Raw genomic sequence first — 16964 nt, 5'->3', positions numbered from 1 at the left:
GATGCTCGCAGTAATCCCGCCTCCTAGTGCCGGTTAATGCACCCCCCGACGGGAGCGCCACACCAACCAAAGGCCACACCCAAACCCTCCACTTCCAAGACCGAATCCACCCAAAAAAACTTAACAAGAAGCCAAAAAGTGCAAAAACAACAATGCTCGCGTACGTGAACGACTGCAGGGACAAAACATTAGGTACACCTGCAGACTGCAGCACGGATTTCATATTTCATTCATTCACAACTCCTCCAACACGAACACCACTGTTCCCGCACTTATAAGTAAAGGTAAGACCATAATAACCTTTTTTTAATTAAATGTGCTTTTTTGTGTGCTACAGTTTGTATGTGTAAAGTTAAAGTTAAGTTAAAGTACCAATGATTGTCACACACACACTCGGTGTGGTGAAATTTGTCCTCTGCATTTGACCCATCCCCTTGATCACCCCCTAGGAGGTGAGGGGAGCAGTGGGCAGCGGCGGCGCCGCGCCCGGGAATAATTTTTGGTGATTTAACCCCCAATTCCAACCCTTGATGCTGAGTGCCAAGCAGGGAAGAATGCTGGTATGAGCTTTTAAATATAACCCGTTAACTGCTGCCAATCAAATGGTGAATAAGATACCCTTTAGGGTTCATATGTTTGTAAATCTGACTGTGATGAAGTCAGTGCCTCACCAGTCATGAACCTCACCGCACGTCACTGGTATGTATGTATGTACGTATATATATGTATACATATATATATATATATATATATATATATACATATATACATACATACAGTTGCGGGCCATGCGTTTTCCACCTAGGCCTTCAGTGATGTCTGACTTCAATGATTAGCTCTCAAAATACCATAATTGATGTCCCCACAAGACCATTGCTGTAGAAATACTATACAGAAATACATTCACGCACTACCGGGCATTGTACAAAACGGGTTATTTTATGGCGCATTTAAAAATCAATAAACCCGCATGAACAATTAAAACATATCTTATGTGGTACTGTGAAATTTGAAATTGCAAAAAACATATACATAAACGTGAAAAATTAAGAAATCAAATATCTGAACTCACTTTTCATCGCCGGGACAGTTGAGCTCGCTTCCGGGGTTGGCCGACATCGTCTCACAAGATGTAGTTTCTCTTTAAATATCCTTCTTGGAAATGGCCTTGCAAATATATGTGTTGTCTTGTCTAATCATAAAAGATGCAGACGAGGCATGTTGGCTGAGTTCTTAAAGTTTACTCCACAGCGTGCTCATCAAAAACATCCCGCTGCATGTCTACGTTCAACAACCTAAACGGGGCAACTGCGCATGCTCTTCACTACTGTGGCATGCTGGGTAATGGAGTTCTTATGTTACCTGGCTGTGAAAGTTTGACTCCTACCTTGTTTACTTCCGACAACCTCCTTAAAGTTTCGGAATCAATCAGAAATATCAAGCAGCTAAGATGTACCAAACATGGATAAGTGTGGAGAGTGTTTTGCATTTTTCCCATCATGTTTTGTAATGAATGGGTGTAATTTAGATTTTTTTTTTATGGTGCATGGACGTTTTTTCATAATGTCCACAAAGTTTAGTGAACAGGTTGTGTGATGTGTGACCATGTTTGTTGGCATATTGTGTAGGTTGGATTTTGTTGTTGTTGTACTGTTACTAGGGATGGTTGTTTACATTGGGTTGTATAAATAAATGCAGCATAATCCTCCGTCCGGACATACTTGCCAACCCTCCCGAATTTTCCGGGAGACTCCCGGAATTCAGCGCCTCTCCCGAAAACCTCCTGGGACAAATGTTCTCCCGAAAATCTCCCAAAATTCAGGCGGAGCTGGAGGCCACGACCCCTCCAGCTCCATGCGGACCTGAGTGACGTGTCGACAGCCTGTTTTCACGTCCGCTTTCCCAAGATATAAACAGTGTGCCTGCCCAATCACGTTATAACTGTAGCATGATTGAGGGCGAGTTCTTGGTTTCTTATGTGGGTTTATTGTTAGGCAGTTTCATTAACGTCCTCCCAGCGCGGTAACAACACACAACAACAGCAGTCACGTTTTCGTCTACCGTAAAGCAGTTTGTCTGCCGTAAACAGCAATGTTGTGACACTCTTAAACAGGACAATACTGCCATCTACTGTACATGCATATGTGACAATAACATTTAGGACAGTGGTTCTTAACCTTGTTGGAGGTACCGAACCCCACCAGTTTCATATGCGCACTCACCGATCACTTCTTTAGTGAAAAATAAAATGTTTTTTTCAAATTCAAGACAAAGTTATATGTTTTTGGTAACACTTTAGTATGGGGAACATATTCTAAGTAACAAAGACTTAATTTAGAGTTATTTGGTTAGGATTGGGGTTAGAGGGTTAGGGCCAGTGTTAGAGGGTTAGGGTTTATAATAAGGCCATGCCGAATAAGGCATTAATAAGTACTTAATAATGACTAGTTAAGAGCCAATATGTTACTAACTTGCATGTCAATAAGCAACTAATTAATGATGAATATGTTCCCCATACTAAAGTGTTACCATGTTTTATTACTGGTGCACAAAATGAACCGTGCATGAACATCACCTTGTTCAAACAACAAAACCAACACAGTGCATAAACTCACAACAAATTACACACCTGCAAATCAGACTGACTTCTGCTGTTGCCGTATCCGTAATACGCTGATAGGCAGAAGTTTTTATTTGCACGATGAGTCGGGTGTGTCTTGACCTCCGCCGAACCCCTGAGCTCGACTCACCGAACCCCTAGGGTTCGATCGAACCCAGGTTAAAAACCACTGATCTAGGGCTTTTAGAGAGTGCAGTGCACAACTGCGCACACAAGGAGACGAAGCAGAAGAACGAGGAAGATACAGCCATGGCGACGCCGACGACAAGTAAGATGAAGAAATGCGCTTGTCAGTTCCAAGCCGCAGCTGCGATTGGACCTGGATAGCCTCCGGGAAGAAGTAGTGGACTACCAAGTGCTTGGCAGTGAAGATCTTCCTCAGGAAGCAAAGATTGACCAGATTTGGGCCATGCTAGGGAGAGATGGAAGATTCCAGACTCTAGTGCATTTGATGAAAGCACTTTTGTGCGTGCCACACAGAATGCATCATCAGAGAGGGTGTTCAGCATGGTTAGAAAAATAGTGACACAGAATAGAACAAGGATGGACAATTCAACCCTTAACTTAACAATGAGTAGATGAGTGTTATGTGTGTGTATATGTGTAAATAAATGAACACTGAAATTCAAGTATTTCTTTTATTTATTTATTTATATATATATATATATATATATATATATATATATATATATATATATATAGCTAGAATTCACTGAAATATATAAGTATTTCTTATATATGTACTGTATATAAGAAATATGTCAGTATTTCTTGTATATATATATATATATATGTATATATATAAGAAATACTTGACTTGGTGAATTCTAGCTGTAAATATACTCCTCCCCTCTTAACCACGCACCCAACCACGCCCCCGCCCCCAACCACGCCCACCCACCCCCCACCCCCCTCCCGAAATCGGAGGTCTCAAGGTTGGCAAGTATGCGTCCGGAGCATAATTAAAGGTCATTGACCTGAATTACTCATGTTATCCACTCGACTGAGATATAATAGCATCAAAATTGCCAAAAGTTCAATCTCCCTGGGGGTGGGGTCTCTTATTGTATACTCATGACGTCTCACGGGCTAAATTGAAGATCTTGGCCCGCGGGCCGTAGTTTAAACACCTCTGGTCAACATTTGCATTTTAAAATATGGGGAATCTCTTGGGAAAATTTGCAAAAATACGGAATCTCTGCACATCTCAATAACTCGCCAATTACTCACTTTTGTAACAGTTTATGGGTTGAACACATTGTAAGGTTTCCTCGTGAGGAACTCTTAAATATTGCGAACATTTAAATAATCTGTCCGCTCCTGGTGTAGCGGACAGACGAAGATTTCGCAGTAGCGCAAACCAAAAAATTATAATCGGTGAAACGCTGGAAAAGAAGGACAAAAACTGCATTTGCTGGCAAAAAAATAGACGTTTTGAAAGCTGAGCAGAACAGATATACTGTGTAAGATCGACCAACACTGCAGTGGGAAAAAAACACCCTTTTCAATGAGCTGGTGCTTGTAACTATCTACTTCAGTATTTATCTATTTAAAAAAAAAATACTGGTATCGTGTATATATTGTATCAGATGATGTAGTTCTGTTGTAGGCAAACAAGCTGGTCTGAGAGTGTAACCGGGCTTAGTCCAGGTTCATTAAGTATAAGGCCGATACCATTATACATCAAAATGCCAATTATCGGCCTGGCCTGGTCGATCTCTAGTGTCACTCATTTTTTGTATACTGCTGCATATACACTACTGTACACTGACTACTCTAAAATTAGTCTGAGTCAACTTTCTTTTACTGCTGTTTGACAAGATGTACTGTCATAAAAAATCTAGTTTTCTTTGGCCTGTTGATATACAAAACTTGTTTAAGTCTTAATATGTTCCCCATAATTAAAATGAACAACAAAAGATACAGTAACCTTAACTGCATGTTAAGATTGGATACTGTACATGCTGGAAGAAACACAGTTCAAATGTCTAATACAAGTTTTTAATGTGTGTTGTTGTATAAAGCACAGCTCCTTGTTACACAATACAAATACATACAAATGCAATCATGACATAAAATGATGGCTGAGCACCACAACTGAGCACCAGTGAAAACCCATTTAGTCCTGAAGTCTGCCCGAAAAAAGTATCAAGCTTTAAAAATCCTCGAGGAAACGAGCAGCTTTATTTTTATATCAACGCTGCTAAACCTAAAAGAAGGAAACTGCTCACAGTCTTTACACATCTAAACTGACAATTGCCCATATTGTTAGCATGTATGAGCTAATTCCAGAATCCAAACGCCAGATCTGATCCATTTTACACTTCTCCTTGCACTGGTTTGATGTCAAAAGTCATCAAAACAGAGAGGTCGCTGGACTCCCCAGATGAGGCGGCCAGCTTCAGTTGTGAGACGCCTTCCCCGCTGAATACTTCGCCTTCCCAGACCCGGCTTTTGTTCAGTTTCAGATCTGTCCGCCCTTCTCCCACCACGCACACCCTCTGGGCCCCCAGGATCCTCACCCGAAAGCGAACCCAGGTTGCGGGCTCCAGCAGGCCCACACGGGGCTCAAAAAGCACGCATCCTTTTCTCCAGGCGGCGTAGACGCGAGGGAAAGGAAGCCCCGCTTGATCGCAGTAGTTCCTCAGCACAAAGTCACACATGGGGTCAAAATCTCCACTGGAGGTGGTCCTGGCGTACAGGCCAAGGCGATACATGCCCGCGTCTGGCAGGCTGACGCTCACTGTCACTTTGCTATCTGTGTAGGTGCAGAAAAGATGGCGTGTGAGCGGGAAAGCTCCCGCTTTATTGTCCGCACTGCTAATCACAGGGTGAAGCTCCAGGTCTCGCTGGTTGTGGAAGGTGATGTTACACTTGCCTTGAGGCGTGCTCACCACAGGCGTCGTGTGGCTGAATTTGGAGAGACCCATCTCTGACGTACGGGTCCCTGGCCCACATACTGAGCTCAGATTAGGAGGGAAGAGTTCATGCTCACTGACAACCTTTCCTTTACAGTGCAATAGGATGTTTGCGGCCGTCTGGAACTTGGCATCTGTTTTCTCATAATCCCGCACAAACACGGACAGCCGGTAGAAGCCACGAGAGGGGCACAGGACGTGGCAGCTCAGGAGGTCTGGTTGAATCTGAGTAGCCAGGCAGCGCTTGGTAATCGCGGCCTCCAAGTCCGGGTGGACCAGTTCACAAAGCACCATAAGAGACCTGGATGTCTTCAAAGCTAACTTAAAACGGCCTTCCTCAACCTCGGCCACCTCACTGTTCTGACTGCAGCCTGCCACTCCCAGAGATGCCACATTGGGTAGCAGGCCCCATGATAGGTAGGGGTTCTCCGGGATATCCTCCATAGCCCTGGGTTGCAGACACTCCACTGTGAAGGAGCATACCCAGCCCAGGGGAGTGGTGGCTGTTTCTGGCCTAGCAAATATCTTCAGGTCGTATGTGCCGCTTGCAGGCGGCAGCAGTTGCAGATTCATGCTGCGGTGGGAGACCGTCAGGAGACCGGAGGAGCAGTGACTGTTCTCTTTCTCCTCTGAAGTGTCGCACTGCAGGAAGTCCTGGTGCTGCTTCATCTCATAGGTAAAGGTCACAGGCCTGGAGAAACCAATGGAGACGTTTGCCTCACCATCGTCTGCAGAGAAGACAGATCGAGGATGAGTTTGCATGATGTAAACCTCTTGGAGCTTATTCCAAACTGGCTTTTAAATACCCCAATTAGAAGTATACAAGTTATTTGAGACTTATTTTCAAAAAACATTCCCTTGTCATGTCACAAAAATTTTTAAATGTTTTCACCCAAAGTGACTGACCTGTGACGATGTGACAGTGATGAGGTTGCATCAGCCTCAGCCCCATGGAGAAGAAAGACGAAGTCTTGAAGACCCTCCTCTCAAAGTCCTCCAGGGTGATTGGTGACTCCAGAAGCTGCCATTTCTCCTCGTCGGGGAAGTGGGACTCTATAAACTCCTCTGGGTCCGTCAGGAAATAGAAATCATCAAACCTAAGGGGTGGAAGATGAAGACAGCTGCTATTGTGACTCGAGAATGGCTTGTTACTTCTACAACCAAACTAAGAAAGGTAAGGGTTATAATTATCGGGTTTCTTCCCAGACCTTTTGACGAAGCTCTCTTCTTTCATGTTGACTTGTCCGGATCCCCAGCAGGCGTCCATTAAGAACCACTGTCCTTCCAGGAGCACAGCGTTCCACAGGTGATCTGATTTCACATTCTTGAAGCTCTGGCCCTGGCGGTAGCCTATGCCCTTACTGTGCCCCGCCACTTCCTGGCATTCGATGCCCACCAGCCTGTAGAAAGGAGCACAGCGAGCTCACTGACCCACAGCTAGCTTAAATGTTGCTTGTCCGTCTTAAACGATGTCCATTCCTAGCATGTCGTTTGGATGGAAAATTGTCCGGCTTGAAATCCGAAGGGATTAAGGGCAGAATGCTGCTCTATTGTGAGCGAATAAAAAAGCCAATTAAATGTATTGCAGTATGGAATATGACTCAATTGTATTTGGCATGCTGCTCGTGATTAAAATCTCAAAGAGGCATCCTCGTGCAGTGGAAAAGCTCGGTAAAAAAATGTATCAAGCACATGAAGCACACATAAAATCACCACTTGTTTGTCTCTCAAGGCCACTCTGCTTATTCTATTTCTTCTCACTTGCATTCGGTCGAGTACCAACACAAGGTCATCTTTAGATCATGGAATGTATTTTGTCTTTTGGCTATCAGTGTTTTGTTTTTTTCATTTTACCTGCACATGTCTGTACAGAGACTGGAGTAGCCGCAACAAACTCCTCGACCGCTTGCTATCACTTCCTCCGGGGAGGTCATCCTCTCTGAGTGCCCCAGGAAGCCGCTGACATCATATTCTGGAGACAGTGACAACGCTTACTTTGTGTTCTCTAACCCTATACCAGGACTTAGTACCCACCGATGTTGTGACAGAGCCAAACCCAGATGGCTCGGACTTTCTCCACCTCTGTCTTGGATACCTTTGTGATGCTCTGGACGATCGCTCTCACATCGTGCACACGCTTTTCCTTCATCTGCAACACATAAACCTACAGTTTGTAGACTATAACAACATGACTACATAGATTCATTTGCCAAATCCTATCCGGCTCTGGTAGGGTTCTCTCCTGCTGATAAGTATATCATATAATCATACTTGCCAACCTTGAGACCTCCTATTTCGGGAGGTGGGGGGGCGTGGTTAAGAGAGGAGGAGTATATTTACAGCTAGAATTCACCGAGTCAAGTATTTCATATATATATATATATATATAAGAAATACTTGACTTTCAGTGAATTCTAGCTATATATATATATATATATATATATATATATATATATATATGTCTTAATAAGGTTATCCAAAAAATATTGCTCGATACCGTAGTAGAGCGCAATATATGTATGTGTGGGGAAAAAAAATCACAAGACTATTTCATCTCTACAGGCCTGTTTCATGAGGGGGGGTACCCTCAATCGTCAGGAGATTTTAATGGGAGCATTCGCATACCATGGTTTATATAGGGCACAGAGTGGGTGGGTACAGGCTGGCCTAGGGGCGTGGTGATTGGCTCATGTGTTACCTAGGAGGTGTTTCCGTCTATGGCGGCATGTTGTTACAATTTCGCTGCGCTTGTTGAGGGATGACAGGTCTGGACGGTAAATAATAAACAGTTTCTCTTTCAAGCATAGGTTGCATCTTTTATTACCACTATTGTAAGGTGTGCTGGATGCAAAATTTGCCATGTTATTGAATATTCAACATTATTGTCTTTGAGGTCCCAAATGTGTTTGCTGAGTTCTGTGGTATTTCGCAGGTTTTTGTTCCTGAAAGAAGCCTTGTGGTTGTTCCATCTGGTTTTGAATTCACCCTCGGTTAATCCTACATATGTGTCGGATGTGTTAATGTCCTTGCGTATTACCTTAGATTGGTAGACAACTGATGTTTGTAAGCACCCCCCGTTGAGAGGGCAATCAGGTTTCTTTCGACAGTTACATGCTTTGTTGGTTTTGGAGTCGTTCTGACTGGGGGTCGACGGCTCATTTGCAATTGTTTTTGCAAACCACAAATCATCTCAAACCACAACAAAACAATTGCAAATGAGCCGTCGACCCCCAGTCAGAACGACTCCAAAACCAACAAAGCATGTAACTGTCGAAAGAAACCTGATTGCCCTCTCAACGGGGGGTGCTTACAAACATCAGTTGTCTACCAATCTAAGGTAATACGCAAGGACATTAACACATCCGACACATATGTAGGATTAACCGAGGGTGAATTCAAAACCAGATGGAACAACCACAAGGCTTCTTTCAGGAACAAAAACCTGCGAAATACCACAGAACTCAGCAAACACATTTGGGACCTCAAAGACAATAATGTTGAATATTCAATAACATGGCAAATTCTTGCATCCAGCACACCTTACAATAGTGGTAATAAAAGATGCAACCTATGCTTGAAAGAGAAACTGTTTATTATTTACCGTCCAGACCTGTCATCCCTCAACAAGCGCAGCGAAATTGTAACAACATGCCGCCATAGACGGAAACACCTCCTAGGTAACACATGAGCCAATCACCACGCCCCTAGGCCAGCCTGTACCCACCCACTCTGTGCCCTATATAAACCATGGTATGCGAATGCTCCCATTAAAATCTCCTGACGATTGAGGGTACCCCCCCTCATGAAACAGGCCTGTAGAGATGAAATAGTCTTGTGATTTTTTTTTCCCCACACATACATATATATATATATATATATATATATATATATATATATATATATATATATATATATATAAATAAGAGAAATACTTGAATTTCAGTGTTCATTTATTTACACATATACACACACATAACACTCATCTACTCATTGTTGAGTTAAGGGTTGAATTGTTCATCCTTGTTCTATTCTCTGTCACTATTTTTCTAACCATGCTGAACACCCTCTCTGATGATGCATTCTGCTTCGTCTCCTTGTTGTGTGCGCAGTTGTGCACTGCACTCTCTAAAAGCCCTAGATGTTATTGTCACATATGCATGTACAGTAGATGGCAGTATTGTCCTGTTTAAGAGTGTCACAACATTGCTGTTTACGGCAGACGAACTGCTTTACGGCAGATGAACTGCTTTACGGTAGACAAAAACATGACTGCTGTAGTTGTGTGTTGTTGCCGCGCTGGGAGGACGTTAATGAAACTGCCTAACAATAAACCCACATAAGAAACCAAGAACTCGCCCTCGATCATTCTACACTTATGACGTGATTGGGCAGGCACACTGTTTATATTGTGGGAAAGTGGACGTGAAAAAAGGCTGTCAACACGTCACTCAGGTCCACCTGAATTTTGGGAGATTTTCGGGAGAAAATTTGCCCCGGGAGGTTTTCGGGAGAGGCGCTGAATTTCGGGAGTCTCCCGGAAAATCCGGGAGGGTTGGGAAGTATGTATAATGTAATTCAATGGGCAAAACTTGCACTCAGATTTGTGCTACCTGCTTGAAAGTAGTCATTCTCCATAATTGTTTGGAATGAAACGAAACACACTGTGCTAACTATAACTTAAAGTTGTGGATCTACTATAAGAACCCCCAAATCAGCAGTTTTACAATAAACCTGTTTTGTGTGCCATTGTTCTTGGGTGTAAAGTTTTGATGTTCTGGCTGTTGGAGCCCTCACCTCTGACCCTGCTCTGATGACATGCGAGTCAAGCCTGTGGAAAACATCTGAGCAAGCGAAGAGATCTTTCCGGCGCTTCCTCCTCCCTGCTGCCATGAAGGTCTTGACTTGCAGGTGTTTTTGCTCCTCCACCTCCACCCTCACCGCGCTCTTCTTCACCACTGTGATGTTCCTGGAAGCGCTCTCGGATGACAGCTGTCTTTTTGCCACCGGGCGCTGGTCCTCTGCCTCCGCTGCCAGTCTCTCAAAGACACTGCGGCAAGAGAGCACAGCGCTCTGGGAGGCCTCGGGGCAGACCAGGGCTTGGGAAGCGGCCATGTCACCCTCAGCGGATGCTTTGGGGATCTCACGGCGTGCCAAAGCCGCTACCGGAGTGACGGTGCTCGACTGGCTTAAACTGGGATTTTCCTGGCGATCACAAAGCCCCAGGGCCTTCACCTGTATGCATCCCACCTCGCTCTCCTCATCTTGCTTGGAAAGGTGTGCAGCACAAGAGAAGGGGAAGGAGAACTTCTGGATTGCAACTTCTGCCGACATTATGCGGAAGTCATGGTGTCCTAAATGAAGAAACAGCAAATATTTACCAACAACAAAATATCCATCCTTTTCATGCTTCACTCACAGAAAGTAACTGGTCTGTACGGCACCGTCTGCAGGAGACAGTGATGAATTGGCAATTAAATTATTTCTATTCGCGACCGTTAATGATTGCAAAGGTTGCGGTCATCAGTCTCTGTCAGCGCTTACAGCAGATTAGTTCCATCTTCCAACTTCCTGTCCCTGCTGGTCCTAAAGAACATTGTACAAACCCCGTTTCCATATGAGTTTGGAAATTGTGTTAGACGTAAATATAAACGCAATACAATGATTTGCAAATCCTTTTCAACCCATATTCAGTTGAATATGCTACAAAGACAAGATATTTGATGTTCAAACTCATAAAAAAAAATTTTTTTGGGGAAAATAATAATTAACTTTGAATTTCATGGCTGCAACATGTGCCAAAGTATTTGGGAAAGAGCATGTTCACCACTGTGTTACATGGCCTTTCATTTTAACAACACTCAGTAAACGTTCGGGAACTGAGGAGACACATTTTTTAAGCTTGTCAAGTGGAATTATTTCCCATTCTTGCTTGATGTACAGCTTAAGTTGTTCAACAGTCCGGGGGTCTCCGTTGTGGTATTTTAGGCTTCATAATGCGCCACACATTTTCAATGGGAGACAAGTCTGGACTACAGGCAGGCCAGTCTAGTACCCGCACTCTTTTACTATGAAGCCACGTTGATGTAACACGTGGCTTGGCATTGTCTTGCTGAAATAAGCAGAGGCGTCCATGGTGACGTTGCTTGGATGGCAACATATGTTGCTCCAAAACCTGTATGTACTGTATGTATTGGGTTACTGGTTCAATCCCCACCTTCTACCATCCTAGTCACGTCCGTTGTGTCCTTGAGCAAGACACTTCACCCTTGCTCCTGATGGGACTGGTTAGCGCCGTGCATGGCAGCTCCCGCCATCAGTGTGTGAATGTGTGAATGGGTGAATGTGGAAAATAGTGTCAAAGCGCTTTGAGTTCCTTAAAAAAAAAAGGTAGAAAAGCGCTATACAAGTACGACCCATTTACCATTTACCATTTACCTTCCAGCATTAATGGCGCTTTCACAGATGTGCCCATGTCTTGGGCACTAATACACCCCCATACCATCACAGACGCTGGCTTTTCAACTTTGCGCCTATAACAATCCGGATGGTTCTTTTCCTCTTTGGTCTGGAGGACATGACGTCCACAGTTTCCAAAATCAATTTGAAATGTGGACTCGTCAGACCACAGAACACTTTTCCACTTTGTATCAGTCCATCTTAGATGAGCTCAGGCCCAGCGAAGCCGACGGCGTTTCTGGGTGTTGTTGATAAATGGTTTTCGCCTTGCATAGGAGAGTTTTAACTTGCACTTACAGATGTAGCGACCAACTGTAGTTACTGACAGTGGGTTTCTGAAGTGTTCCTGAGCCCATGTGGTGATATCCTTTACACACTGATGTCGCTTGTTGATGCAGTACAGCCTGAGGGATCGAAGGTCACGGGCTTAGATGCTTACGTGCAGTGATTTCTCCAGATTCTCTGATCCCTTTGATGATATTACGGACCGTAGATGGTGAAATCCCTAAATTCCTTGCAATAGCTGGTTGAGAAAGGTTTTTCTTAAACTGTTTAACAATTTGCTCACGCATTTGTTGACAAAGTGGTGACCCTCGCCCCATCCTTGTTTGTGAATGACTGAGCATTTCATGGAACCTACTTTTGTACCCAATCAACAACAAAATGCACCTGTTCCCAATTTGCCTGTTCACCTGTAGGATGTTCCAAATAAGTGTTTGATGAGCATTCCTCAACTTTATCAGTAATTATTGCCACCTTTCCCAACTTCTTTGTCACGTGTTGCTGGCATCTAATTCTAAAGTTAATGATTATTTGCACACAAAAAAAATGTTTATCAGTTTGAACATCAAATATGTTGTCTTTGTAGCATATTCAACTGAATATGGGTTGAAAATGATTTGCAAATCATTGTATTGCGTTTATATTTACATCTAACACAATTTCCCCAACTCATATGGAAACGGGGTTTGTATAAGACGACCGCACTCATTGGAAAAAAATGTTGCTGTCCTTCGCCCAGAAGAACCAGCTTCACGCCGCATCTGCTGCACTTGACCCTAACCTGTGACTTCTGACTCTTCTTTAGAGCATAAACAGCGCCGAGGCAGACTTCATGGTAAGATGTTCACATTTTTACAAAGCCTTTCATGCAGTAAACATATATGCTAGCGACAAGTCAGTGTGGTTTGTACTCACCCGGAGTGGATTTGAAATGCCTGCTGTGTGTTTGCTGGAGTGTCGTGTAGAGATGTCTGTTGTGTTGTCAGACTGTGGAGGGGGGGCTCTTATATACCCCCCCCCAGTGGCCTGCCAGGACAGGCCCCAGAATAACAGGCCTAAAAATACAACAAAGAGCAGCCAATAGGGTTGGGACCCAACTGAGGAGGGTGACCACCAAGCATACATGTGTGTTGTGCATATATGTGTGTGTTGAGTGTTGGCTGCAAAGTGGTCACACAACGTGCAATAATGCCTGTGCATGCCGAGAGGTGAGAGGGTTTGGGGGGGGGCCGGCGGCGTAGGTTTTTACGGACAGTGTGGCATTTGCTAATGTGCACGTCAGCATTAAACACATCAACACACACTCAGGCTGTGTTGGCGCGTTCAGAATAGCGACGTTAAAAGAAAACGCGCTTTAAAATTCTTGATGGACAAGTCAAATGCAAACAAGCCGGTCTGAGAGTGTCTCCGGGCTTAGTCCAGGTTCATTAAGTGGGCACAGGCAAAGACCAAAACATCTTTGGGGGAGGTTATTTGCATGGCTCTGTTTTCTCACAGTTTTATGTTAACTTCAACTCGACCACTTTTGCTTTTATTTGTATGAAAATGCGTGTGTGCAAAAACTAAACACCAAGACAACTACTGTCCTCTCTCCTCCTGTCCCCATGCACTTATTAAAATTCCTATTTCCAATCTTACGACAATATTATAAATAGCACAGCCAACATCCTTTGCGATTCACCATAAAACTTTACAGCGGCAATAAAACGTTATCGCCTAGACGTGGATCAACAGAAAGGCTCAGCTTGGTGGCTTTGGCCCCGTGTTGCTAGGCAGAATCTGTGGAGCGCTATCATCTGTGCCTCTTGGCCCTATTAAAAAAAAAAAACATTGACAAACAAGCGACTGACGGCCAAAGTACTGTACTCCAAAAACAACACTAATAAACAATTGTAGGTTTAGTTACACAAGTTGATTTGAGCACTTAAATCATAAAAAGAGGCATCTGATGGGGCACTACCTCAAATGTCCTTTATGCACCGTTGTTACAGTTCTGATTCTTTTTCCAATCCTCCGTGCTTCATAGTTCAATTAAAAAAATGTTTACATTTTAACCATACCGACTAGGGAAGGCACGTTTTGTTAGAACAATTTGCACGCAAGGTACTTTAAATTGCTATAAAAGATGCATAAAATTACAAGAAGGCAAATAAAATCATGAATTAAATCTAATCATCATAAATTAATCATCCATCCATCCATCCATTTTCTACCGCTTATTCCCTTTGGGGTCGCTGGAGCCTATCTCAGCTACAATTGGGCGGAAGGCGGGGTGCACCCTGGACAAGTCGCCACCTCATCGATTCAATTAAAATCAAAGCGTGTCGATAAATAATTTCAGTTGTCACTTGCGCAGTTAAATATTCAAGTCTGTCTCACATTTTCTGGAACAGTGTTTTTCAACCACTGTGCCGCGACACACCAGCATGCCGCGAGATACAGTCTGGTCAATCAATCAATCAATCAATCTTTATTCATATAGCCCTAAATCACAAGTGTCTCAAAGGGCTGCACAAGCCACAACGACATCCTCGGTACAAAGCCCACATACGGGCAAGGAAAAACTCACCCCAGTGGGACGTCGATGTGAATGACTATGAGAAACCTTGGAGAGGACCGCATATGTGGGTAACCCCCCCCCCCCTCTAGGGGAGACCGAAAGCAATGGATGTCGAGTGGGTCTGACATAATATTGTGAGAGTCCAGTCCATAGTGGATCCAACATAATAGTAAGAGTCCAGTCCATAGTGGGGCCAGCAGGACACCATCCCGAGCGGAGACGGGTCAGCAGCGCAGAGATGTTCCCAGCCGATGCACAGGCGAGCGGTCCACCCCGGGTCCCGACTCTGGACAGCCAGCACTTCATCCATGGCCACCGGACCTGTGCCCCCCCCTCAAGGAAAAGGGGAGCAGAGGAGAAAAGAAAAGAAACGGCAGATCAACTGGTCCAACAGGGGGGCTATTTAAAGGCTAGAGTATACAAATGAGTTTTAAGATGGGACTTAAATGCTTCTACTGAGGTAGCATCTCTAATTGTTACCGGGAGGGCATTCCATAGTACTGGAGCCCGAATAGAAAACGCTCTATAGCCCGCAGACTTTTTTTGGGCTCTGGGAATCACTAATAAGCCGGAGTTCTTTGAACGCAGATTTCTTGCCGGGACATATGGTACAATGCAATCGACAAGATAGGCTGGAGCTAGACCGTGTAGTATTTTATACGTAAGTAGTAAAACCTTAAAGTCACATCTTAAGTGCACAGGAAGCCAGTGCAGGTGAGCCAGTATAGGCGTAATATGATCAAACTTTCTTGTTCTTGTCAAAAGTCTAGCAGCCGCATTTTGTACCAACTGTAATTTTTTAATGCTAGACATAGGGAGACCCGAAAATAATACGTTACAGTAGTCGAGACGAGACGTAACGAACGCATGAATAATGATCTCAGCGTCGCTAGTGGATAAAATAGAACGGATTTTAGCGATATTACGGAGATGAAAGAAGGCCGTTTTAGTAACACTCTTAATGTGTGATTCAAACGAGAGAGTTGGGTCGAAGATAATACCCAGATTCTTTACTGATTCGCCTTGTGTAATTGTTTGGTTGTCAAATGTTAAGGTGGTATTATTAAATAAATGTCGGTGTTTAGCAGGACCGATAATCAGCATTTCCGTTTTCTTGGCGTTGAGTTGCAAGAAGTTAGCGGACATCCATTGTTTAATTTCATTAAGACACGCCTCCAGCTGACTACAATCCGGCGTGTTGGTCAGCTTTAGGGGCATGTAGAGTTGGGTGTCATCAGCATAACAATGAAAGCTAACACCGTATTTGCGTATGATGTCGCCTAGCGGCAGCATGTAATAACTAAAGAGTGCAGGGCCAAGAACCGAACCCTGGTGTGCCGTGGGAGATTATGTAATTTCGCCTATTTGGGTTAAAAATATTTTTTGCAAACCAGTAATAATAATCTGCAAATGTGCCGTTGTTGAGTGTCGGTGCTGTCTAGAATGCGGCAGAGTAACCATGTTGTACTCTTCCATATCAGTAGGTGGCAGCTGGTAGCTAATTGCTTTGTTGATGTCAGGAAACATGGTTTGTTGTGATCACAATATGCAGACAACAGCGTGCAGGTAAAAAGGTATCTAATGCTTAAACCAAAAATAAACAAAAGGCGAGTGCCGCTAAGAAAAGATTGATTGGTTGATTGATTGAGACTTTTATTAGTAGGTTGCACAGTGAAGTACATATTCCGTACAATTGACCACTAAATGGTAACACCCGAATAAGTTTTTCAACTTGTTTAAGTCGGGGTCCACTTAAATTGATTCATGATACAGATATATACAGACATATACACTATCATCATAATACAGTCATCACACAAGATCATCACATTGAATTATTTACATACTGTAACGTATTATTTTCGGGTCTCCCTATGTCTAGCATTAAAAGATTACAGTTGGTACAAAATGCGGCTGCTAGACTTTTGACAAGAACAAGAAAGTTTGATCATATTACGCCTATACTGGCTCACCTGCACTGGCTTCCTGTGCACTTAAGATGTGACTTTAAGGTTTTACTACTTACGTATAAAATACTACACGGTCTAGCTCCAGCCTATCTTGCCGATTGTATTGTACCATATGTCCCGGCAAGAAATCTGCGTTCAAAGAACTCCGGCTTATTAGT

At 43.6% G+C, this 16964-nt stretch overlaps 1 protein-coding gene across 1 annotated transcript; it reads right to left on the bottom strand.

The window, feature by feature from the left end:
* Positions 1–4612: 4612 nt before the first annotated feature.
* On the bottom strand, positions 4613–13240 carry ky (kyphoscoliosis peptidase). The gene is made up of 7 exons (XM_061925136.1): positions 13192–13240; positions 10333–10889; positions 7573–7687; positions 7393–7510; positions 6747–6938; positions 6445–6635; positions 4613–6266 (listed from the first exon to the last, which is right to left on the bottom strand). Exons 2-7 carry the CDS (start codon positions 10867–10869, stop codon positions 4939–4941), a joined length of 2481 nt encoding a protein of 826 aa, XP_061781120.1. The 5' UTR covers positions 10870–10889; positions 13192–13240; the 3' UTR covers positions 4613–4938.
* Positions 13241–16964: the final 3724 nt, after the last annotated feature.

This window comes from Nerophis lumbriciformis, linkage group LG29 (genome assembly GCF_033978685.3).
Source record: "Nerophis lumbriciformis linkage group LG29, RoL_Nlum_v2.1, whole genome shotgun sequence".
Taxonomy (NCBI): Eukaryota; Metazoa; Chordata; class Actinopteri; order Syngnathiformes; family Syngnathidae; genus Nerophis; species Nerophis lumbriciformis.
This window is presented reverse-complemented; position numbering and strand designations above follow the sequence as displayed.

Bases quoted from the DNA above. Each gene is read 5' to 3' on its own strand.
- ky (XM_061925136.1), bottom strand. From the start codon at position 10,869: ATGTCGGCAGAAGTTGCAATCCAGAAGTTCTCCTTCCCCTTCTCTTGT. The intron at 6,636-6,746 runs GTCTGGGAAGAA...TCCACCCCTTAG, and splicing joins GAAGAGAGCTTCGTCAAAAG to GTTTGATGATTTCTATTTCC. The intron at 6,267-6,444 runs GTCAGTCACTTT...TCTTCTCTGCAG, and splicing joins TCACTGTCACATCGTCACAG to ACGATGGTGAGGCAAACGTC.